This window comes from Pagrus pagrus, assembly GCF_965226575.1.
Source record: "Pagrus pagrus genome assembly, chromosome: 19".
Lineage (NCBI taxonomy): Eukaryota > Metazoa > Chordata > Actinopteri > Spariformes > Sparidae > Pagrus > Pagrus pagrus.
Genome location: NC_140203.1, coordinates 24,435,640 through 24,461,254, shown reverse-complemented (window position 1 = coordinate 24,461,254; position 25,615 = coordinate 24,435,640). Strand labels below are relative to the sequence as shown.

Sequence of the window (25,615 nt, the reverse complement as noted above, 5' to 3'; positions counted from 1 at the left end):
GTTTTGGCATTATGGATGTCGCCATCTTATTTTTTGTATTTAGTGCTTTACTAGCTCTCTAGAAAGTGGTTTTGATAATCTGGCTGAATTGCTGGCCTCTTTACAACTGTCTAATTGTGTGACAGCTCCTGTTTCTTGCCTCATTGAACAATATCATAACTGATACAAACGGTGGCTAAAAACACAAAAACAACACCCAAGTCATAATACATTGGAGTCATCCTTTAATGGATATACACAAGGTCTTGGTCTTTGAATGCCTCGGGAACACTTTGTGCTAAAAACACCTGTAAGGTCGACAAGAAATCAGTTTTCATGCAAAAACACACAAACCGCACTGGTAACAAAAATGAGGGAGTGTAGCTTTAACTGTGGACTCATCACATTCTGAACACACATTACTGGAATGCAGCAAGAGGAAGTCAGTAAATAAACACAAAGGTTTACGACAACTTCCTCCCACAAATCATCTGTGTTATGGAAACTTTCCCAACAGGTTTGCATAAGTGTTTAAGATAGTCACAGATCAAACACACTAAGTGTACTAAATGCACACATGTGACAGTAGATGGACGTTTTTGCAAGTGTGTGTGTGTGTGTGTGTGTGTGTGTGTGTGTGTGTGTGTGTCCTATTGTTTAGTCCATTAGCTCAGCAGTTCAAGGTAGGTGACAGGGACTTTGCCTTTTTCGTTCCCCCGTTCTCCGACCAACCAATCAGGGTCCATTCCTGGTACGGTGTATACGGTAATGAGCTGGAGAAACAAAACAGTAAAGAAGGCCATTTACAGACAGTTTTTTTACAAATAATGTTTGTACCAAAATTAAGTTATAAAGGGGCACTATGTAGTGCTAACATAGTGCTATGTAATTTTAACATGTACAATATTAATGAGGTAATTACGGAGCCCCTAAAGGGACATGGGGAAAGAAAAAAAAGTTGACTTTTCTTGTGAGCATGAGAAACTTTCTCGTGTGTACAAGATCAGACTGACTGCTTCACGTGCCCAAATTATGCGCGACAATCAGTGGTATCCCTCAGCCTGGGATGTATTTTAAAAATGGAAGTTTGATAGGTGAACACTATTTATTTATTCATTGAAGTGTAGTTACAGTGAACTCCGCCTGCATCATGATTAGGACTCACAATGAGGATATGGAGTGTAACGATTCTGTGAGAGCTGTCACTGACTATATATACAGGCTTTCACAAATCATACAATCCATATTCGCAGGTGGTCAGGATGATCTAGATGAGCTGACTGGAGAGAGCAGAGTGTGTGTGCAGAGACTGCGCTGTCTCCAGTGCGTGGTGTGCACCTGACAGCACAGTCGTGTCCACTGCAGAGATGAAAAAAAACATTCAGTCATGAAAACAAAGATTGTTTGATTATTTAGTTTGTTTAGGCAGAAAAAAAATCAGCCAATGAAGATCTTTCTCCTCTCATTAACATTTCTTAATGAACTACAGAGTGCTCCTTTAAAATTAAAATAAAAAAATAAAAAATACTCCATACCAGAAAGTACACAATGCTTCTAAATGAAATCGAAACAGAAAGCATACATCCTGCTGTGACATTGTGTCATCTCCCTTCTGCTTTGTGTGTGTTTTGGAATTTTCCTGACCTCATGGTTTGATCTGCCTCCTTCCCCTCTCCCTCCTTATCTCCCTACACTTCCTATGAGCACCATCTGTACAGTCATCGCTAAGGTGAGATCCCATCAGGCCAACACGTAGAGTGGGATGCTTCCTGACCAACACGTGCAGTACTACTCCATGACAGGTTGAAACAGACTTTGTTCCCCTTTAAAGACCCTTCGCAGCCACAGCCCTATACAGGTGTTTCACATGACTTAAGCTCCTCTTAATAATTTAGAGTTTTATTCACTTTCTGTTCGCCAACTTCCTCCCTCACTCTCTGGCTTTCTCCTGGAAGTTAAAGCAACAGGTGGCCAACTGAAACTCATTGTTACCTTGAGGAAACCGTATTTATCTGGTTTGAACATGGTTGTAAAACATTTGGGACGATGTAAGTACACAACTCAACATAAAGAACAAAGGTGGAGTTGTTTTTAGCTATTTTAATGCAGGAAACTTGCTTATACCTTTAGAATGCTTCTTTTCTCCCATCTCTGACACTGAAGTTGCTGTAAGGGGGGGGGGGATTACTTCAGGGCCGCAATGGACAATATAAAGTGATTACAACTACCAAGTATCCTTCAACATACACATAGGCATTGGAGTATTGTTTGAAGACAGATTGGGATAATGTGAATCTATCCTTTAGTGAGTGCATGCTGGGAAACACTCCCTTCATACTGTAGAGAAAGCTGATGTAGGAAATGGGTGAAGGGTCGGCTGATCATATCCACATGGAAATGAAAGTTGAATTTTGTGGTTTGTTTTTATTTTAAGCCTCAAGGCAATGACTAGCAGAAGTGTTCACAGTGTATCCTGTATACCAAAGGTTTTTTTTATATCCAACTTACATGTTCCAGTCACACAGCTAAAAGTCTTATTGATTCCCGTTTAGGATTAAAAGGTCAAATGATGTTCCTTGTTTAACAGATATGAGTGTGTGGGATGACTCAGAATCTCCTATTGTACCTCATCGGCCAACAGGGAGAGCTCGCTGGCATCATGGCCGTCATAGTCATACAGGACCTTGGCCTTTCTAGTGCCTGTGACAGGGAGCTGAGTCTGCTCCATAGCCAGGGTGCTGGGCCTTTGGCTGGACGAGGAAACTGGGGCTCCAGGAGAAGGAGGTCCAGACAGGAAAGCGGAGGAAACGGGGTTGGGGCAGACAGCAGCAGAGGCGATGGGGGCGCTGACAGTATTAGCACATCTGTGTGAACATTGGGAGACAAATGAAGGATATGAGTGGTCAAAGAGGACCTCCGGCTTGTAATTCCTGAGGCTTTTAGAGATTTCCTGAAGGGAAGAAGAAAGAGTGATCACATCAAGACGTGTACTGATGCTTTGGTGCGGATGCTCCATGTCAAGATTTTCTGTCCTGATTTGGACACAGTCTTTGAGTCAGAACAGTTCCATGCGTGGGTACAGATTTGGAAGCTTGACTACAGTATGTTGTGTCTTAACACACAGTCGTCGTCCCCCCGAGGCCAATTTCTTTATTTTGGCTGTACACTGAAAACATTTGGGTTTGACATCGAAAGATGAATATGAGACAAGAGATCAGTATGTCAGCTTTCACTTCCAGGTATTTACATCTAGATCTGTTACACAACTTAGAAGAAAGCATCATTTGTTACGGACCACCACATTTTTAGGTGAGCAAAAGTATATAAGGATCATGAGCAGAACTGCTGATGTTCATTCCAAATGGTTGTACTGGCTATGAATGTCTACTCTCAGTTTCAGCTTTGAGTTTTGCCTTTGCAGACTGCATTTATAGTTAAAAAGGTGTAACCAACATGAAGACCAGAGAGGTGTCTATGGGAGAAAAGCAAGCAATTTTGAAGCTGAGAGAAGATGGAAAATCAATCAGAGCCATTGCCCAAACATTGGCCATAGCCAGTACAACCATTTAGAAAGGTCCTGAAGAAGAAATAAACCACTGGTGTACTCGGCAACAGATGTCGAACTGGTAGACGAAGGAAAACATCAGTGGTTCTGCTCATGATCCCAAACACACAATCTGTGAAACAAGGTGGAGGTAATGTCATGGCTTGGGCTTGCATGGCTTCTTCTGGGACGGGCTCATTAATCTTCATTGATGCTGTAACACATGATGGCAGCAGCAAAATAAACTCAGAAGTCTACAGAAACATTTTGTCTGCCGATTTAAAGAGAGATGGAACCAAACTGATCAGGAGATCCTTCATCATGCAGCAAGACAACAACCCAAAACACACTGCCAAAGTTCATCAGGGGAAAGAAGTGGAAGGTTTTAGACTGGACAAGCTGATCTCCAGACTTAAACCCTACTGAGCGTGTATTTTACCTGCTAAAGAGGAGACTGAAGGGAGAAACCCCCCGAAACAAACAACAACTGAAAGAGGCTGCAGTGAAAGCCTGGAGAAGCATCACAAAAGAAGAATGCAAAGGTTTGGTGACGTCAGTGGGTCGCAGGCTTGATGCAACCTTCTAAGTTGTGTAACAGATCTAGATGTAAATACCTGGAAGTGAAAGCTGACATACTGATCTCTTGTCTCATATTCATGTTTTGATGTCAAACCCAAATGTTTTCAGTGTACAGCAAAAATAAAGGAACTGGCCTCGCTGTTCCAATAGTTTTGGAGGGGACTGTATTTATAATTGTCTGGACTTGAATTGCTGTCTTTGTATTTTACCACTTTTATGTATGGAGTTACTTTTGTATTTTTTTGTCGTCTCTTTCAATAAAATCAGATGACTTTATTCTATTATTTTTTTCATATGGAAAACATAAGCTATGTCAATTTTTTCTTTAGCAACTCTGAATTATATATACCTCTGGATCATCATGAGGAGAACTTGAGATGGAAGGAACACACATATATACTGTACACACACACACACACACACACACACACACACAATGATACGAACCTTTTCCAAACATTTACTTATATACTTAGATACAATTCAGAGAGGGAAATCTTCAGATTCACTCCTGCTTTGTGTAGGCGTAAGTCCTGTGCAGGTGGACTGTGTGTGAATGTGTCAGCATCAGTGACCTGCTCTCCAGGTAACAGCAATAATGTCTTGAAATTACAAGCATGCAGAGCTTTTTTATTTCACTCCATTCTGGCCTCAGAAAGCACCTAGGGTTGTACATAAGTGGCCTGAACCTCATTTCCCAACAACCATCAAACTGAAGGAGTGCTTTCTATGAAGTGCTCTTCATGTTTTACCCACAGTAAATATTTACACCTGCACAGCTGCTCAAAGCCACTGGTGATAAAAAAGGCTAGTAGATTGATTGAATATTTAAATAATGTATGAGGTTTAAATAACTAACTATTGGTTCAATATTAAAGGGGAATTCTTGTATTTCTTGTTTTACATTTACATCTTACATTTACATTCTTGTTTTATAATACATATTTTAGTGTGTAAATGACTAAATGGTACATTTTTGGAATAGGTCCAGTAGATCGCCTCAGCTGGCAGCTGTGACACAGGCTTTTTAGATGACCAAATTAAACATGAAATAGCTTGTCTTTTATCGGTTTGTGCTGTCACAATGTCAGATTAAAAACTTCCTCGAGAAACCGGAAATGGTCCAAGGAAGAAAACAAAAGGCTGTTTAAACTCAGTTTAAGTTTAAACTCAGTGAAACCAGTGTTATGTAACACTGATGCTGGATCAAACACCACTTTAACTCACAGGGAGGAGCAGTGGTCAAACTACCATAAGTAATATTGGTTATGATCATCTTGAATTTAAGGCTTTTGTTTTTTGGGAAATGGCGCCCTTGCATTTTTCCTCAGCAGTCTGTGGATTCATCAGACACAGCAAGGAACCCTTTGGTTTATCTCAGAATACATTTGTGTTTGTGTAAGCATGGAATGGCGTAAGCTCATTGCGCACTTCCAGCTGTGTGAGTAGGAGAAAGTGTGTGCCAAAACAAACACTTGCAAGTCTGAACTCACAGTTCACTACATGCTGTGATCAACTCTGAGCTCATCATGTGAGGAAACCCTACCCCACATGGCGCCACGCTGACAAATACCATCTTAAAATGTAAACAAACAGATTAAGTTTCAAACGTTACTGATCCTTACACAAAGTCCCATTATACTTTGATCTGAGTGAATGATCCAACTGCCAGCAGCAGTCAGCCCTCACCTGTTGAGCTCCCTCTGAAGGTCCTGCATGTAGTGATGACACTGGGCATAGTATGTGGCCTGAGCCTCCGCAAAATCATGCAAACAACGGAGGTGGTTGAGCTGAGGGGAGAAAGGAAAGGAATAACTGAGTATGAAAGGAATCTTTAGCAGTACACAGCGTGTTTGTATTATAGTTGTCATTGTTTATTTTTGAATTACCCATGTGTTTAATGGTGGTCTGTGAGTACCAGGGAAGTTACTGCACAGGGCAGCCACCAAATTATTGTTTGATCATTTTATCCAAAGTTTTGATTTTTTTCAAAAGTTTTATTGTCTGAATACACACATTAACATGAATCCAACATATAATTAGTAAAGATAAATTCATAAAAAAAGGAACAGAAGGTCAATATCCAGACTCTAGTATTTTGGCATAAATGTAAATGTGTGTTTTATTATAAACAGGGACACGGTAGAAAGAAACTACACTATCACCAGGATCCAATCTAGATAATATACGATTGATAGGAACTACTTCTACTTCCGCCTGTCATAGTCATGTGAGAACTACGGCTCTGTAAATCTGTAAGGTGCCACTGATGGAGAGTTTTGATTGATGACGGCTCGTGTGTGGAGCTTTTAGATCTCTGAACAGTGACAACACTGCATGTAATGTATGTGAGGACTATAACACCATAAACCTTGTTAATCATCTGAGATTTAATCGCAGTGGAGAATATGAGGAGGCGGTCTGAAGTTGAGGGGAATGTTTTTTGACACTGGCAGGCATTATTCAGGTACAGAGAGAGAGAGAGTAGCTGTCACTGATTGTGGGAACTTGATTCCCATCTGTCTAGGCTTCAGTTGGTTTATGTTCAAATAGGAAATCTTCACAAAATTCAGTTTTATCAGGTTTTGTCAGAAGTGTCGGTATCTTAATTGTAATGATGATTCCATCCTGACTTTACTTGGATCAACATGAAAGGACGAGTATTCGTCAGCCGTGAATAATAAGTTCCCTGCAGAGTGGCTCCACTGGTTTACTGGAAACTGCACGGAGTAATGAAATGGTCTGGAAGGATTTTGTTGAGGTCATGAGGGCAGTGTTCCACCAATATTGACCAGACATGTTGTAATCAACTGGATTTGTAAAATTGTATTACCATATTGTAACACTATATATCTCTCCATATACATTAATAGAGAAATATATTTTCTTATAGCAGTTTCTTTAGTTAGATTTAGACCTGCTGGTTGGTTACAATTTCAAGAATTCTGAATACCGACTCCTTTATTTGCTTGTATTAGGTGGTTAATATCTAGTACAGAAACTAATACAGAAACTGGAATTTTTCAGAAGCTGAGAACAGCAGATATTTTGAGATAACAAAAGCTTGTTTTTTTGCGAAGACGTCTCAAAACACAAAATGGCCAATTTCTCATGATTACAAGATAAATGATCACAAATAAATGACTTCATATGGTTCATAGGAGTGAACCTTTACATACCCACCCTGCTCTGCGGGGTGGGTTGGGGAGTTCCAAAGAAAACTTCTGAATTTCATATGAGGGTGTTTGCATAAGTGAATGACTACACAGAACAGGTGTGACAGTAGTATTGTTACGTGGTCCTTGCTTCCACACAGACTTCTCGAGTGAGGATAAGAGTGTTCATTATGCCGTGCACGTAAAGCTGTGACCGATTTAATGATAGTGTAAGCAGTTGGAAATGTTTTAATCATCTACAGTCAGGTCAGAGTGATCAGAGTGGCCAACTTAAAGCAAAATGGGACCTTTGCCTGCCGGCATGGCACTGCTGATCTAATCAACATTATATGTAATGAGGGGAAACAACCCTTTGTTTGCCTTTAATAATGGATTAATGATCTCTTTATCACGAGAAGCTTGTTTTCTCAACACAACAAGATAAGCAGCCTGCTATCTAGAGATGACGCGAGTATTAAACTGTGATATCCACCAGAATTTTAAAAAGTAACTGCACCTTTTCTTGGCCTCCACACGTTGGAACTGGAATGTTTTGGTTTTTATATTTTTGTAGCATGTAATTCTCCGTGGGTGCTAAAAGCCCCATCAAAATGTAATCATGTTTCTGCACAAAACCTGTGGTTCTTCTGCCTTGCCTGATGACTAACAGGGTAAGCTAATGAACTACTGTTGCTGACTCTAGCAAGCCTGGAACATTGCTGGAGTTGCAATAGCTCTCCACACTTGGTTCTGTTTCCTCTGTCCTGTATTCTCCACCTGGTATTTTGTTCTAAGGATGGTACACTGTATCATTCAACAGAGCCTGACAGACAGTTAATGCTAGTTGAGTCCTGTCATGAGACTGTTTGCAAACTATTCATCTTGTGGTCAGGTTATACTCAGGGCAAAAGGAGGTTCTGTTCCCTCAAAATGACTCATGTTGCCCATTTCCTCTAGATCTCTACACTAGACAGGATGCTTTGGTGACTCTGACTAACAGTTTTACGCACAGCTGGCTCAGACCAGACACACGATTTACACTCACATGTGTGCTGCTGATGCCTTCCAGCAGCAGTCTGGTGACCTCCGCTTGTCGGTCAAACTCGGTCTGCGCGACACGAAGCTCATGCTCTGCCTGCAGGCGGAAATGAAAGGATAAGAAGGAAGTTTAGAGAGGGCTTTTACAAACAACGGTAATGCTTTTCATTAAGTATCGATACAAACACAGGTAAGCACACACACACTGTCCGGTAGTGAGGTACTTACTTTGTCCACTTCCTCACTCAGCAGCTGAGAGAAGCAGCATGAGAACAGAAAGAAGCAGTCATGAACCATTCTGAGCATGTTGACAGTATAAAGAGTTATAAATTCTGTCTGAGCTTTAATTCATCCAACCCAAAAATTATGAGGGGAACTATAAAGAAATTTAATTCAAGAAAATTCTGGATTTTCTTTAATTTTTTATGTTTTTATGACATTTTCTGCCATGAAACAAAACAGCTTCTTGACAAGGTCAGGGTCAGCCTGAGCTTAACACCTGATCAGAGGCCACTTGATGGCACAACTTAAAGTACTGGCTTAGCTGCAACACAGTGCATAGATGTCTTTGACATAACGTCAAAATCCTTGAATGTTTTAAGCTTAAATTCTTACATATTGTGACTGTAAGTTAATATAAAGCTGAAAAGCAATATTAAGTTTGAAACACCTGTAAACACACCCAACAGTGATGTCACGGTGCACTTAAACACCCTAGAGTACACCTCTACATCACTGCACAAAGTTAAACCTCTGATGGAGCCACTCATGTGTTACATGTGTTCCTCATGTGTTTCTCATGTGTTCCTCATGTGTTACTCATGTGTTCCTCGGGTGTTCCTCAGATGTTACTCGTGTGTTTCTTGGGTGTTACTCATGCGTTCCTCATGTGTTCATCACGTGTTCCTCATGTGTTCCTCGTGTGCTACTACTTAGCTGAATACTTGTTCCAATTCTGATTTAGATATGCTGTCCCACATCATACATCAACACACATTCATTTACGGTTTCTTTGTAGTTGGGCTGTTACTGAGACACTTCTGTTCATCATAACTGCATAATTATTATTTGTTGATGTGGCTTCGTCTGTCTTGTTTATTTTGAATTAATGTGTGCTTGACACCCGAGGTAAGCGATGCATTGAATGTTTAAACAGTGGTGAATATTTTAGCCGAGTTATTTCGTTGAAACTGTGTTATTGTGACTTCGAAGAGTGAAGAGTATTTTCCTGTAAACAGAACCTGATATGATTGATTTTGAGTTTACCAGAAACACTTCAGTGACATGCAGACTGCGTCTCACAGATGCTGCTGTTGATAACCAGCCTGAACTGAAGCTGACCTTTACTCTCCAGTCTGCAGATGCTGAAGCCTGATGAATCCTTATTATATTGCGCCCCCCTGTGTTCGTCATGTGTTATTATGAGAAAGCAACTTTCCTGTTAGACTTAACATACTTTAGAAGAATATTAGAGTATGCTTTAATTATATATGGAAAATAAAATAAACTCTTAACTTATTCACTTTATCTTAACAATTTTGAGTCACAGCGGCCTGAATAACAAAGAGCTAATGATACAGTCTGTCCTCATCACCCATTTCTCTTCATGCATCACTTGAAAATCTACATTCACCCGTCCTTTTCAAGTCCATTAATATTAAGTATGTCCACCAACTAACAACAACAAAACACCAATGAGGCCCTATCAGATAGGATAAGGGATGTATAAAAAGTCTCTACCACAAAACACACGCTGAATCACTGGACACGGACAGTTCCTACAGGTCTACCACCATACATAAACAGCCCAAAATGAGGAGGTTCTAATCCTATTTTACTGTTGCTGACAGATGTTCACATGCACAACCTTCCTCTGCTGTGACAAACTGGGATCATCCTCCACATCCCAGCTCTCCCAGCCACTCTGCAGCTGGTTCAGTTACAGAGCCAACACAAAGAAACACATAACAATGTTTTAACTCCACCGAGCTGTCCAGAGGGCTGATGTCATTGTTTAAAAAAAATCAGCAACACAGAAAACATATTTCATTGCAGTTCTATTCCTGATTCTGACTGGACATCTACATTTATTTTGGTATCACTTCATTTTACAGTTTCACAATTTCCGTGGTAAGAAATAAACACATTCATCATTACCCTAGAATACATTTTAAAATTACATAATCATCAAAAATATTCTGCTATTTTACAATAAGCAGATAAAAAATAGCTGCTGATTTCCAGGAAACTTCCAACTGGCTTTTGTTTAACCTTTGCTGATCATGTCGTTACATTTCCATCTAGTTTCTGTCTAACTTCCCCTCAGTGGGCCACACAACTTTTTTTACACAATTGTTCGACATAATTAATAAGTACTGACCTACTCAATAAGAAACTTTAAGTACATGTTAATAGTACAGGTTAATACTTCTGAAGTTTTACCCAAGCTAGATTTTTGACTTTGAGTTTTCTCTATTTCTGCTGAGGCTACAAGTCACAGAAAAAGAAAATCACATTTGTATGACTAATCCTTTCTGTGTTTTTAATGTTTAATTAAAGCTAATACAGTTAAATTAAGTTTAATTAAGCTTATACAGTATATTTAACAGGTTATCGATACCGCAGTAGGGACAGTGTAGGGACAGAATGCTCTACAATATGTTTCTACAGTATCTGTAATAAAAGTAGAGACTGATAAAAAAAATAAAAACAATTTTGACCATCAAAAGTGCCTAATATGACTAATAAAACACACACTGTACATTGTTCTGGTGGTTTTTCTGAATGCTGTCCTCAGATGAACTGTACGATTAGCATGAATCAGCATTATTCTACAGTGTTCCCCTGAGTCACATGTGTGGACAGAGCTTATGTGGTAACTGACTAAGTTTCTGTTTGACACAGCCATCATGTCCGACTTCATGTCCACTGTTGTGTTTCAAACCTCAGCAGATCCGACCCACAGCTAGCAACAGGTGCCTTTTCTGGTGTTGGCTCTGATGAAATGGTGTTGCTAACTATTAAATGCTTTGCTTTTGCTACACGTCTATGGACAGTTTGGTACATTAGGGCCACCATACCTCTCACATACTATATATCTAACGTATCATGATTTGTTCCAATGACCACTGCAACTAGAAAACTCAATTTAGTCTTTTCAGAGACTTGTCATAATTTTAGATGGTACAGGTTTGGAGCTATTGTGTTCCATTCATAATAGACAACATTTCTTATTGTTTGTTTGTTAAATGTTAAGTGTGAACATTCAGTGGATTCAAACGACAGGAACAAAATTCAGACATGCACAAGCTTGTGTATCATCTGCAAGCACCATGCTGTTATCACAGTCTGACAAGCTTATAAGAGGATAAGTTAAAGGCTTTCTCTCTCTTCTCTTATAGCCTAACTTTTATCAGACTGGAAAAAATAACTGAGCCTATGGCCATTCTGTATGGAAGCCCAGAAGGGTTAATTAATCACAAGTTAATTATTACAATATGTCAAGATTTATCGCCATTATGTGTTAATCCATCTTGTTTTCTTGAGAAAACGAGCTTTGTTAATTCAAGATAACGGGATAAAAGCGTTATCACGAGAAAACAAAAGGTTCATCCCTATTTTTATTTATATCTTATGTTTATTAGGTCAGCAGTGCCATACAAGCATATCTAAGAAACATTCGCCACCATGAGCAGGTGGTGAGCATCTTTCTGCTGATGATGTGTCATTTCTTTTTTCAAACGTTTCATGGTCTAGCTAGCACTGTATGTTGATTAGCATGTTAGCCTAGCTCTTGCTCAGTGACATATGTGCCCTGCATGTGTGCCATTTGTCGGACTTGGGACTCTTACCGCTGATGCACTGGCAGAAAGAACATAATTTCGAGGCCTTGTCTCCTGAAAATCAGGTGCAGCCTACAAACAAGAGCAGGGAGGAGGAAACACATGTTGGCACAGTCATGCAGTTACAATCATTAAGCAGAACAACACAAAACGTCAGCCAAAAGCAGAACAGCATAAAGAAAACAGATCAAAAGCAACAAAAATGCAGGTCGCTTAGAACAAAGCAGAAGGTACTGTAGGTAGTTGTTAGAGGTGGAATCCAAAGTAATCCATTACAACCTTTACTGACCTCAGAGGGGTGCTGACACTCTGTAAGACACATGCACCCATCACTGTGCATTATTTATTGACTGCTTTTAAAGCATTAGACAGATGGAGTCAAATTACATTCTGATGCTGATGGATTCAGTCCTTCTGTTGCCTCGGTATGTTACCATTAAACTGAGCTTTCATGAGCTTGTTTATGGTTTTCCTCAGCTCCACTGGATAGTACAGGTTCAATTATCAGGGTTACTCTAATATCTGTACTCCCATAAACAATGAGCACCTCTGTAGTTCAAGTTACTTATTAAAACATTGACTTATAAACAGTTGATGCTACATGAAGAGGCCCAGTGTACACGGCCTTGACGTTCATTCTTTAAAGGGGCACTACGGAGTTTTGGAGACATTTTAATATTTACAATATTAATGAGGTAATAATGCAAACTTTTTCCATAAGTGAATAAACAAGCTGTTCTCAGAGGAAAGTAAGGTCCCAGAACACTGTTTAAAGCTAGAAAGGTGGCAGGGTCCGCCACATATAAACAAAGTAAAACAGTATTAATTGTGTTGTCCTTTAAGGTCAGTTTGATTATTCAGTCATGAAAACAAAGAGAGTTTGCTTATTTAGTTTGTTTAGACAGAAAAAAAATCAGCCAATGAAGATCTTTCTCTGCTCATTAACATTTCTTCACCTAAACTACAGAGTGCTCCTTTAACAACACTGCTCCAGGTTCAGTTGTGTCACCAGACTGACAATTGGCCATTTAGCTTAATGGAAAAATTGCGTGATCATTCTGAGATACATTTTGCATGTGTCCAGTTTGGATTTAAAAATGGTTTCTGTACAGGGAGAAAGTGAACCACACTGACCGACTGATAAATGGCGGTTATGAGATCACGTTAACTGAGACGCTTCTACACTCTTATTCCATCACCGCAGCTCGTGCTATCATGGAGGTGTCTTTGCCCAGTTCACACATGCACTGCTGCCCTGACATTTTCTGGATGTCAACCTTTGAAGTTGTGTGTGTGTCCTAGAGATGTACAATATGATTTTTTTCCAGCTGATACCGATCACCATTAATTACTTGCTTCTTGTGTCTAATACTGAAAAGATAACAGAACATTTCAATTGTTTTTGCATTTTAAAAAGAAGTTCCTCACCTGTCGTTTATGCACAGCTGAGGGCAGAGATGGATGATTTAATACTCCATAGCTCTAATAAGATCTCTTGGGTTAATTAATCTCAGACCTTTTCCATCCTCTTGTCGAACATGAATTGCAAATGAATACCGTGTTGTCAACTGTCAGAAACATCCACACTGACCACATGTTTGGCTCTCTAGTCTACACTAGGTGGCTCCAAATAAACGCTAAAAAACATTTCCAATTCCTGATATATACTCTATGGTGAATCCATGTCTGTGTCATTTGTTCCTGACTTCACCCTCCCAGGTCGCTGATATCCGTCTGTGTAATGTCTGACTGAGCCCATGTGTGAACAGAGTTGCTCATTGTCAAGGGGATTCACAGTGAGTGAGTGGGCATGATGACACTGCAGAGTGGAGCTGCTTCATACTCTTCTCCTCGCCTGTGTAAAGCTTCTCACTCTCTCCTGGATAACGTGAATAAGTCCAAATATATGTAGTATTGATATCAACACTCATCATTACTGACGAGTCTCCTCCTCCTCCTGCATGCTATGCTTCTAGTAGGTGAGAACACATATGACAGATAATCTCATGTTGTTTGCTGCATGTGTTAAAAGGTAACTCCAGACAACGTCTACAGCTCATTTGTGAAAACAGTTCATATTAAAACATTTTTAACTCAACAACTCGGTATCTGCAGACAGCCTTAAAACCTCTGACAACTAATTCCATCATGTTCCTCTGAGTGATAAATGATTTCCACTGACAGATTGTTTTCTTTGAACTACTCTGACTGGTTTAAAGTGCTCCGTTGGAATAAGATTAATCATTATCTTGATTAAGGAACACTTAAATCAGAAACTGATGACAGCTGGTGGGTTGTTGACCCCCGGTCGGTTCGTCATCTCAGATCACACCCACACGTCCTGATGAGTGTCCAGCTCTGTCTCTGATGTTTGTTTAACCCCGCTGCTTCTTATTTCTGCCACCAATATTTAATGTCATAAAGAATTTCTAAAGATTTGATCCAAGTTTTCAGGAGCTTTGAGCCGCCTGTCGACTTCAGTAGGAAAAAAAACACTGGTAATGAGCTCATTACAGTCAGACAGACTGCTCTTTGACAGTCTGTACTTTTCCTCTCTGCTTTGGCAGTAGATCGGACTGACGTTTCTTCTTCTGTGGATAATCCATACCGATTCTTGACTACTGAAATATAAAAAATGCTCTATAGTCTTAGCCTTTTGATGTGATTATGCTTTGACATCTCTCTATCCTGGCTGTGTGAATACTTTGTATCAACTTATTGTTGTTGATCATTACATCATGTAGCTGCAGTGACCTAATCTCCCCGCAGACATTACTGTTTCATCTCATATCATATTAGGCGCTCCGCTCATGCTTCTCATCATGATGCTTATAATTAACAACTCTGGCTCTTTGACCAAACCATGCAAATCTGGAAAATCCAGAGACAACAAAGCCAGTTAATGAACAGGTTGATGACAGCGGTTATCCAGGACCACCAGTGTTCACTCAGAGACAGCCAGACTACGCTGACCTTGCCTCATGATAAAGGCCCCTGGTCTCAATCATGTTAAACATTTGTGACTTACTGATAATGTCATCATGAGCATCATAATACTTTAGACAGTGCATCACTAAGGCATTAAGAAGCTTATCTTACTGAGGTGGAGATACATGCAACAGGCACTGCAGGCAGAATCACTGATAATATGGCAGCCAGTGGCGCATCTGAAAAGCTTTTTGGAAATTTGAAGGGGTCATTTGTTCAGTGCAGACAAGCCATCTGAAGAAGCAACCAGCCTGATGCAAAACACGGACAAAATGACTGCTGAAGGTATTCTGAGGAAAGCCAGCCCTCATGAGCTGACATGAACATGTGTATGTTAGCTGCTTAGTCAAAGCTGTGCGCTACTTGCTATTCCACCCAACATGTGATATTGCTTTACTCTAGATTTACAGTTTTATAATGTATGGATGAGGCAGGGGACAGCTGGCACACAATGCAACACGCACTAACTGCATTGATACTTAACACAAAATGCCAAAGTGCCTCTCACTACATCTTTAAAGGTGTATTCATCCATTTTTGGCCACTATGGGGCAGAAAAACACACAGCCAACCTCACATACCTGGCTTTTAAAGGTGGGATGACTAACCTGTAAGCAAACAACTGTCTGTGTCCACATCCAGCAGATACAGAGCAATATTATCATTCCATCATCTTTGTGTTTCAGGCCTCTGGATGGGGGGATTATTGCAGGTTTAATAACGAGAACACAGAATAATTGGATGTTCCAAAATCAAAATGGCCTTAATTTTTACATGCATGTTGAAGAAACTGGCATCAACTTCAGAAACTGATTCAACTTGTACCAGAGAATCTTGGGAAACATGAACGTTGTCTGTACGACTGCTGTTAAAGCTGAAGTAAACATGTTATATTAAACATTGATTGAATGGACACATGTAATGTGAAAGCAGTCATGTGTTTTAGTATCTTTCAGCTTGTTGCTTTGGGTTTACTGCCCACAACTTTTTTCCATCCTCATTTCTAGCAGCAGCTGTCATTAGCTAAAATGCTCTGACACACCCACTGTCCTCTGCCAGCTCAGCACCACACAGCAGACAGACACAGTTAGTGACTGGTGGGTGAACATGGTGAAGCTTTTAGCAGCTAAAGAGTCAGACATTTTTCTCGGGAGTTGGTGGAGACCAAAATAGAGCTAAAAGAGGAGTGACTTACATCTTACATTACATCTATGAAATGTTGCTCCGTATCTGCTGGATATGATATGTAACTGTTTGCAGCAACTTTTAAAGTTCTGTTGTGTTCACAGATTTTGCCTCTGCCTCATAGTGACCAATAGAAACATTAAAAGCAAGTCTTATAGCGCCACTATAGCTAGCTATTCAGTGTTATCACCGTTGCCTGAAAAGTGGAGGAGATTCCCAACCTCTCTGCACAGTTCAGCCTCTGTCTGATAGTTACTGTGATTCAAATACTGTAACAGGAAGAAGACAGGAGGAAGAAGAAAAAGTACAACAGCACCAGCGAGAACAACAGTGACATTTCATCTCACCGCTGCTTTGGCCTCTGCCTGCTTGGCTTTCTTCAGGCGAGCTTTGCAGATGTCAAGATCCAGCCGCCGATTTTCCAGCAGTCGCCTCTCTTTCTGCAGAGGACAGGAGGGATCCAATCAGAAAACTGGAATCAGCTGCAGGGAACAAACCTTGCAGCACAGCTAACACAACGAGGCAACTAGCTCTATAGGAAGATATTTTAATAGAAAAACAGCACATAACCGGTTTTAGTGTCAATGAGTGTCCTGGCAACATACGTATACTCACTTGGGTGGTTTAAATACAAACACAATGGTTTAAAGCACCCAGGGCTGATAGTAGTGAGTAGTCAGTCTTACTGATATAGTCCTCCAGTCTCCTTCCAAGAAGTTACGCAGAGGAGTGAGGAAAGTGGTGGCTGAGGTGTGGAGGAGCTCACGCTCAGCTGATCCCAGTCTCTTCTGATACTCTCCCACTGTAATCAGGGTACTCCCTAGAAGTGGTAAGACACATGCACACTTTAATTACACACTATGTCAAGACTGATGATAATGTTATCTATCCGTTTAAGTTATTCTGCACAAGACATTGGAAAAAAAACAACACAAAGGGTGCTGTGATTGAAGAGAGAAGCGAGGTTCACTCCTGACTGCTAATGCTACCAGCACAGTGCACACTGGACAACTGGAAGCAGGCTATAGAAGCATTTAAACTTCATGCTGTGAATATATTTCATAGTGATGTTATTCTGAAAGCTGTGCAGAGCAGAGGACACAGCTGATGGCATATCACTGAAATGAGACTGAAAACAAGTGACAGAAAACAGGCAAAGACTGTGTGTGAGTCTAAGTACAGCTGAACATTTGGTGACAAAGCAGACAACATGCTCAACAGCTGCAACAATATCAGTTTGAGTCAGCACTCCACTGACCGTACGGCGTCCCTGGACCAAACTCATTGGCAGCTTCCAGCATGTACTGGCCCAGCAGCTCTGCGTTGGTCCCCCTGGAGGGAAGCTTCTTATCCAGCTTGTCATAGATGAACTCCTCTATTCGCGCACCTGGATGACAGGTGATACAGAGACTGTCGTGAAACTGAACACAAATGGTGAAAAACTTTGTTTGAGTCAGAGCTTCAGAAGCCTTCATCAAAAATGTTGTTTAAAAATGTCAGCTGTAAGAACTTTTGTATGTGCATGGACATGAAACAGGGATTGACTTAACTGTGATGTTTTGGAAAATAATGTAAAGCTTATGCTGACAATATACAATATACACAGACAAATTAAAAGCTCATAAAATCAGTTTGGTTAACACCAGCTAGGAGTATGAAATATGAGCTCTGAGCCCTGTTCATGTAAAAACAACCACACTGGCTCTGATGAAGCTTTGTAACATTAATGACCTGAGGAGAGTCTCCTCCACATGTCCTGACACATGTCGCTCCAGGCTGCAGAAATGTTAACGACTTTGTATTTCTGTGCACTGCCGTGTGTTTGCCTCGAAATTAAATCTCACTTTGACTGCCATACGTCTGAAATAGACTGACTTCTTAACTGTGATCTACAAAACGAGTGGGGAGACACGGTCAACACAGGTTTTCTACTCTTCAGGAAGAACTGAAGGTGAGGTGTTAAGTTTCTGTCAGCAGTATGCTGGCTAACGTTAGCCTCAAGGCCTACAATGTTAACTGTTGCGTGGCAGCAACAATAGCTGCTCCGCGACGCATTTCTCATTGGTTGTTAACCGATTTAGTCATCCAGATTATAAATCATAAATACACAATGTCAGAATATTATCAGGGCAGTCAGCGTAGGGGAGGGTGAGGCGAGGGGGAATGCATTGGTTACAATCTGTAACCTCATTGCTATATGCTGCTAAATCCTACACACTGCACCTTTAATGAGTATAAACAGTATTTTTGTATATGTATATAAAAAAAGAAGATGACTTTGTTGTGACGGAATTACAGCTATGGAAAAAAACATTATCTTGAATTGACCTTGTGAGTCATAACAGTACAGGTCATTAGCCCTCCGTGTTTCTAGTCACCTGATAGTTTGTGCTGCTGGTGCTCATCATACAATTGGAACACCAGCTTCCATTTGAGAATTTACCCATGAATGCAGCATCGGTCCCCTACAATCAAACAAGGGCCTACAGGTGTCGTCCTGCATGAAGCTCATTAGTAATTCAACACCTGTTTGTGTGTCCAGTTAGTGTGCAGCAGACTCTCTGCTCTCAGTACATATTCACTCTTGTTCTAGTTTAACTTGTGCTACAACACAATCATCTATTCACACTGTACAGTCAACAAAAAAGGTTGAGCCATACTATAGATCTGTATATGGTACACTGGATATCATCTGTACACATTAATGCTGACGAGGCTCAGCACAGTGACTTCACACAGACTTTATGAACATAGCACTCGGGGGAAATTACTCACCAGTGTGGTCAACTGGAGCATGGAGGGTTAAAAAATACACAGGTCAAGGGTTAGACATTACTGCCGAGAGTCTGCTGTTCTATCCATTCTAGGTCTATTATAGATTACAGCTGAGTCTCTGAATATTATACTCAAAGTTGTTCGGTGATAAATTGAGTGGCTTAGCTAAAAAAAAAAGCACAGTTTAAAAGTGAGATGTTAAAGGCAGCACAAGCTCATTTAAGCTGCTGTACAAGTGTCAAGAGTCAAAGAGAAAATTGATTTTCTTTCTTTTACAGCCAATTTAAATTAAATAAACTATTTTTACAATTCTATGTTCAGTAACACCTTACAGTGAGGGTACATTCATTAACATTAGTTAATGCGGTAACTGACTTACAGTTATGTAACGGTTAAAAAATGTGTCTTTTTACTAAAGTTGTTTGTGGATCAACCATATACTAATATTGTTAGAACCTTAATTAACACTTTCATGAATGTGAACAAGTGACATGTGTTAACAGTTTCTTGATGCTTTTTATTGCATCAATTAACTGGTAATTAACGCTAATCACTAAATCAACTTATTTTAATAGCATCTTTATAAACTTTTCAATAATGTATAAATGAATACCCTAGTTAACATGAACACTACAGTATTATAAATCATCACTATCCATCCATCCATCATCTGTAACCACTTATCCTGATACAGGGTCGTGGGGGGGCTGGAGCCGAGCCCAGCTGACACTGGGCGAGTGGAGTGGACAAGTCGCCAGTTCATCACAGGGCTGACATATACGAACAAATAACCAATCACGCTCACATTCACACCTTAGAGCAATTTAGAGTGACCGATTAACCTCACTCGCATGTCTTCGTACTGTGGGAGGAAGCCGGAGAACCCGGACAGAACCCACGCAGACACAGGAGAACATGCAGTCTCTGCACAGACAGGCCCTGCTACAGCCAGGTCTGGAACCCAGGACTTTCTTGCTTTGAGGCAACAGCGCTAAACATTATTATTAGTTATATTAATTAACATTAGTTCATGCTAATGAAATTACTGCACTAATGTTAATTAATGTACACTTATTGTACGGTGTTTTTTCCTCTTCTCTTACTTGGGTTGGGCTGCAGGAGCACCTCTGTTTGTCTTAAGATCTTTTCAGTCCAGTTCTTGGTTCCGTCAGCCCGAGTGATCAGGTTCTCCAAGTGAGCATCCAGCTCCGTCTTCTCAGCCTGGCCCAGCTTCTCCTCTGTGAACTGGGAGACACAGTGTGCATCACACTACAGTCACGGCTAAAAGAATAAAGAGATTGTAACTGTGGTGGAATGTATATGAGTTTGGTGGCGGGTATACGTCTGTGGTATTGATGTTGTTCTTGTTAAGTTGTTTGTGTAATTCTTGTGGCTGTATGGAATGTGAAAATAATTATCCTGGAAAGACAATAAAATCTATCTATCTAGTTATGCATAGTCCTGTGCTGATGTGTTGGGAACATTTTCAATGGGTGCCACATTCATCTATTGAAATATAGATTATATGGACTTTTGAACACAATACTAGAGTTACCCTTTAAGCATAATTCAGTTTAGAAGCTCTGTTTAGAAGTGCCTTAAATGGACTCGTCAAATATTAGCAGTTTAATCATCACATACCATTACCAATAACTACAGCACATTTAATACCTAATGTGTAAATACATGATGGTAAAAATAATGGACCACGTATGTTGATGCAATAAATATTAAAACAGGCCTGTTTTCAGGCTCGTCCCAATAAAGACCTGTTTATTCTGACTGACTGTGAGGTCCAATCTGAACTGTGCAATTCACTCTTGCTGCAAACTTTGTGTTTTATAACTGAGGCCAAAAACAGCATCTGTGGTTTGAGGCAGGGCTGTCTGTTCTATTTTCTTCACTTGTTGCCAGGTCTGACTGACAGAAAGCAGCAGCCAGCTGGACTTTGAACACACAGATGGATGAGGAATACATAATCACTGTCATTTAACAGCAGGCGAAAAAAAGAAAAAACATGGCTTACAACAGCTTTGTGGGTAAGATCAAGTCACATGTCACATCTCCTCAGTTCTTAAAAAAAAGCTTCACTGTGGGGTAATTACTTTGTGGGACTACCCTTTCAATACCTACGGCACTGTCCATGGGATGCTAGCACTCTGTAGGGCTTTAGGGACCGTCAGTACCATAGAATTTTATATCAATATGAATATGTAATGTGTGTTGAATTGTCTTTTCTATCAATGTGGTCATCTTCAAAACACTTTTGAGAGAATAATACAGAAACAATGGATGGCAGAGTCACAGCTGAAAGCTTAAAGGGGAACTATATATTTTTGGAGAAGATATTCAAGCTGAGAATTTTAATATTTACAATATTAATGAGGTAATTATACAAACTTATAAATGTATAAATTGCGTTGTCCTTTAAGGTCAGTTTGTTTATTCAGTCATGAAAACGAAGAGAGTTTGTTTATTTAAAAACTACAGAGTGCTCCTTTAAAACATGTTGTTGCTGCCTTCAAACCAGCCTCAAAGTCCAGAAATGTGACAAACTCTTAAAAGGTCCTCTATGTAAGAACTGGCCACCTCTCAAAATCATTCTCCAAACAAATATATCACCAGAGTAACCCCTAACTGTAGCTGCTGTGAGCTAGTTAGCTCAGTTAGCCATGTAGCAAGTGGTCCGGACTTGAAGTGTTACTATAAGACAGGATGGACCAGGGCTAGCTGGTTAGCATGCTAACTTCAGTGATATCTGAACGTCAACATCAAAACTCTTATTTCTTCACATTCTGTTGATAATTTAGTGAACTTCTGGATGTTTTAAACCAAAATTATCACACATTGTGCCTTTAAATACGCCATGTTCAGATTCATTGGAAAAGTATAACCATCAAAACTTTGATTACATTCAGGCAGGTAATCATACAGTTGTTTGGATAAGCACAACATCATGTGAAGTGATGGGTGTGCTACAGGTTACAGGTGCGACTGAGCACACCCAACAGTGATGTTTGGGTGTACGGACACCCTGGAGTACACTTCTGCATCACTGCAGCATGGTGAGAAATTAAAGAGAGATTTTCTGCTGCCTTTTTAAAGGCAACAGCGTAACAAATACAAAAGATGGTGGGAGGGGGTCAATAGAGGCCCACAGGTCTATGTCACCCCCAAGCCCCCAACAGGTTTATCTGACTCTTTTCAATCTACAATTGTACAGAGCAGGGCCGGCTCTCGGCATAGGCCATATAGGTGCAAGAGCGCCACATGCCTAAAACGCCACATGCTGGAGGGGAGGGGAGCTGCTAAGGATGTTTATGAATCATGTGAATGTCAAGCCTGTTAACTTATTTGGCTAACTGTTGCTGCTGCTGTTCAGTGTTCCTCCTCCTACATACAGTGTTTGACATTGTGCTGAAATCTGCTGACCGATATGGACAAATAATTACCCATATTGTTGGGTATGTGTAACTATTCAATTGTAGTGCAACCTCTTTAATTTCACTAATGCATAATCACAATTAGGTAATAATGTGTAACATTGAACCAGTGGGGCCAGTAGTAGTGTCCTAATCTCCCCTAGGGCACCAAAATGTCTAGAGCCGGCCCTGGTGCAGAGGAATATAAAATGTTTAATATGGTAAATATCAGTGGTTGCCCGTGTGTTATTGAGTGTATCCCATGAGCTCTCAGCTGTTGTTTTTGTCCCTCCGTTATGTCTCGTCTTCTTCCTCTCCAGTCAGTGGGTTCAACCTCCAGAAAAGCAATGATAACTTGTTGCATTCATGCATCCGTTCAATGAAACATTGCAGAATGTGGCCAGAACTGAAGCTACAGTAGCTAATACAGCTGTTAGTGAACACAACTCAATGAGTCGTTAGTTGTATTGTACATAAACTAACAATGAAAAGGTTTTTGCTTCTCATACCAATGAAACAGCAGTGGCTTCCCTGCCTGTCAGCGGTTGGCCCCGCCCCCTTTACAGATTTATTTCAGTTCCGACATAAAGGTGTGTTTCAGACCGGACCACTGCAGTGACACCTCAGGTATATAACACATTGCAGTATAATATAGTATAGTAGGCGTACTGCACCTATTTAATAGAGGCTGTCAGATATGTACCGTCTGTCAGTGGTAATGGCAATGTGTCTGTTAGCCCTTGCAAGACTCCCTTGTAAAATTGTATACTTCAAAGCTTTCTTGACAATCAGCACAAAACCCTGACGGATACAATATGGCTTAGGATCGTTAACTAGTCGATAGGACGTTTAGATCAATTCGGCATAAAAATAATCCACCAAGAGAATTTAATGTAAGAGGAAACATTCGGATTTCTACCCGACCGCCCTCACGTATTTTGAAAGGAAATGCCGGGCACTGAACCAAAGGAGTGCCAATGCAAGAAAAAAATGATAATTCATTCAAATGATCATGCAGCCGAGTTTCTTAATGAATCCTACTGATTCGCAAATCGACGTAGATTTAGCTCTTGTCGTCATGTACATTTCGGAATAGAAGAGGAATCGTAAAATTGTTACTTTTTTGAAGGGGGACTGGTAACGAGTTTTTTCCCCCCCCGATAGTACTGGAAGCTACTAGTGCACGTAGTGATGAGAAAGAGCCTCTGCCGCCTGTTCGCCCTGTTGATGACTTGATGGCAGCAGGAGGGAGTCTGCTGCTGTCACATGGGTGATACACTCGATCACAGCCATCAATAATGGATCGAGGCTTGATAGACCTTTATCGGCTTACACTCGGCTACGTTCATCAAAAAACACGACAAAATACACCCGCTTTCCTCTTTACAGTAACTTTAACCCCCATAATGTGCTGCACGAGTGTTGTATAGATCCAGCTCCATGGCCCACAGCCATCCTCCAGCCCTGCAGGACGCAGTTACAGTGTGACGGTAAATCAATCCACGTATTTCTGAATGCTGCTCGCCCTACTGCACGATGTCCAGCAAATGATGAGCGGCTCACCTGCACCGCCCGGGTGAAGAAGACCCCAGCATCAGAAGCCAGTTTTTTCACGTTGAAATCCATGGTGCCGCTGTGAGCTGAGCATACAGGCAGGGCTTGTTTGTTTCCCTGCAGAGGGAATCCTCCGATCAGCTGAGATGATGTAGCAGCAGCGCTGAGGCGTTAATCCGCTTCATGGACAATCGGAAATCTGCTCCCCGCCCTGCGTTTAAAGAGACCACAGCACCGGGCTGCAAGTCACGACTCCCCCCCTACACCCTGCAGCGTGTGCTGTTCCTTCACCCCGGAGTCTGGTCACACATTCAAGTTTACAATGATGAAAAGTGTGCACAGAGAGAGCTGTGGAGTATCCACAGTGGGCTAGGATATTAAAATACACCGTGTTTATTTAATCCATTCACCTCCACTGTCAGGCAATCTCAGTCCAAACCTGAACTAATGAAACCAGCTGTCTGCATTGCTAAAGGAAGGAGAGGCAATGGCACCGATGTATTCTGCTAATAGATAACCCAACACATGCATGGTGAGCGTTAAATATACAGGGAGCCTTTTAAAGGCAAATTGTTTAGATTAATGAATGTGCATATGATAAATATATAAATAAACATTTATTCAGATGTAACTAAGTACACTTACTCAAGTACTGTTAATAGTTAAGGTACTTACACATCCCTCGAGTATTTCCATTTTATGCAATTTTTCTTCTCCACATACCAGAGGCAGATATTACAGAAGCACAGAGGGACAAGTGAGACCTTTTTTTTTTCTGGTGCTCCATTTTATAAGTTCTAAATAAATAAATAAATAAATAAAACCTTTACAGAAGAGCAATAGAAAGCATCCTGACTGGAAACATCACAAACTGTCATGGTTCATCACGGCCCAGGACAGGAAGGCTCTACAGCGGCTGATTAAAACCACCAGAACATCACTGGTACCATCTACAGAGCATCAGTGACATCAGTGGAGTGAGCCGTCTGCACAGAGCCCAAAGATACTAAAAGACAAGACCCACCCAGCCACAGTCTGTTCACCCTGCTGCCATCTGACAACAGATACAGAAGTATCTGTTGCCAGACCACCAGACTACAGAGCATGTGTTCTATAACCCTGCTGTTGTAAAATGTAAATGTAAATGTAAATGTAAATGTACTTTATTTATACAGCCCTTTACGACAATCCTTACGGTGTACCAAAGTGCTTTACAACAAGTAATAAATAAAAATAAAAACAAATAAAAATGACTGTTACATTTAACTTTGAAGCTTGAACCTTCAATCCATTCCTCTACAGTGATAACCACGAATCTTCAAATGTGTTTATGATTAACTGATGGATGATGTGTTGAGAAAATTATCCTCCTTAAGCCAAATAAACTCTTTCAAAACCCTCTTGGATTAGCTGGAGAATGCATCATCACATGAACAGTTGACTCTGTCACAGGACAGCCACGCTGCAAATGATGAATGTAGAAGGAGTATTTGTGTGGTATGAGTACTTCTGAATACTTTTTCCACCCATGCATTTACTAAAGTTGTGGAATTG

The 25,615-nt window shown here is 40.6% G+C and overlaps 1 protein-coding gene across 5 annotated transcripts; it reads right to left on the bottom strand.

The window, feature by feature from the left end:
- Positions 1-201: 201 nt before the first annotated feature.
- On the bottom strand, positions 202-24,278 carry sh3glb2b (SH3-domain GRB2-like endophilin B2b). Of its 5 annotated transcripts, XM_084382760.1 has the most exons (12): positions 24,071-24,278; positions 20,189-20,330; positions 19,086-19,097; positions 17,569-17,697; positions 16,997-17,130; positions 16,658-16,750; positions 12,147-12,209; positions 8,524-8,547; positions 8,303-8,392; positions 5,792-5,892; positions 2,606-2,843; positions 202-752 (listed from the first exon to the last, which is right to left on the bottom strand). In XM_084382760.1, exons 1-12 carry the CDS (start codon positions 24,131-24,133, stop codon positions 645-647), a joined length of 1,197 nt encoding a protein of 398 aa, XP_084238886.1. In that variant the 5' UTR covers positions 24,134-24,278; the 3' UTR covers positions 202-644. The 5 variants fall into 5 exon arrangements, with proteins under 5 accessions (XP_084238886.1, XP_084238887.1, XP_084238889.1 ...); XM_084382761.1 differs by lacking the exon at positions 8,524-8,547; XM_084382763.1 differs by lacking the exon at positions 19,086-19,097.
- Positions 24,279-25,615: the final 1,337 nt, after the last annotated feature.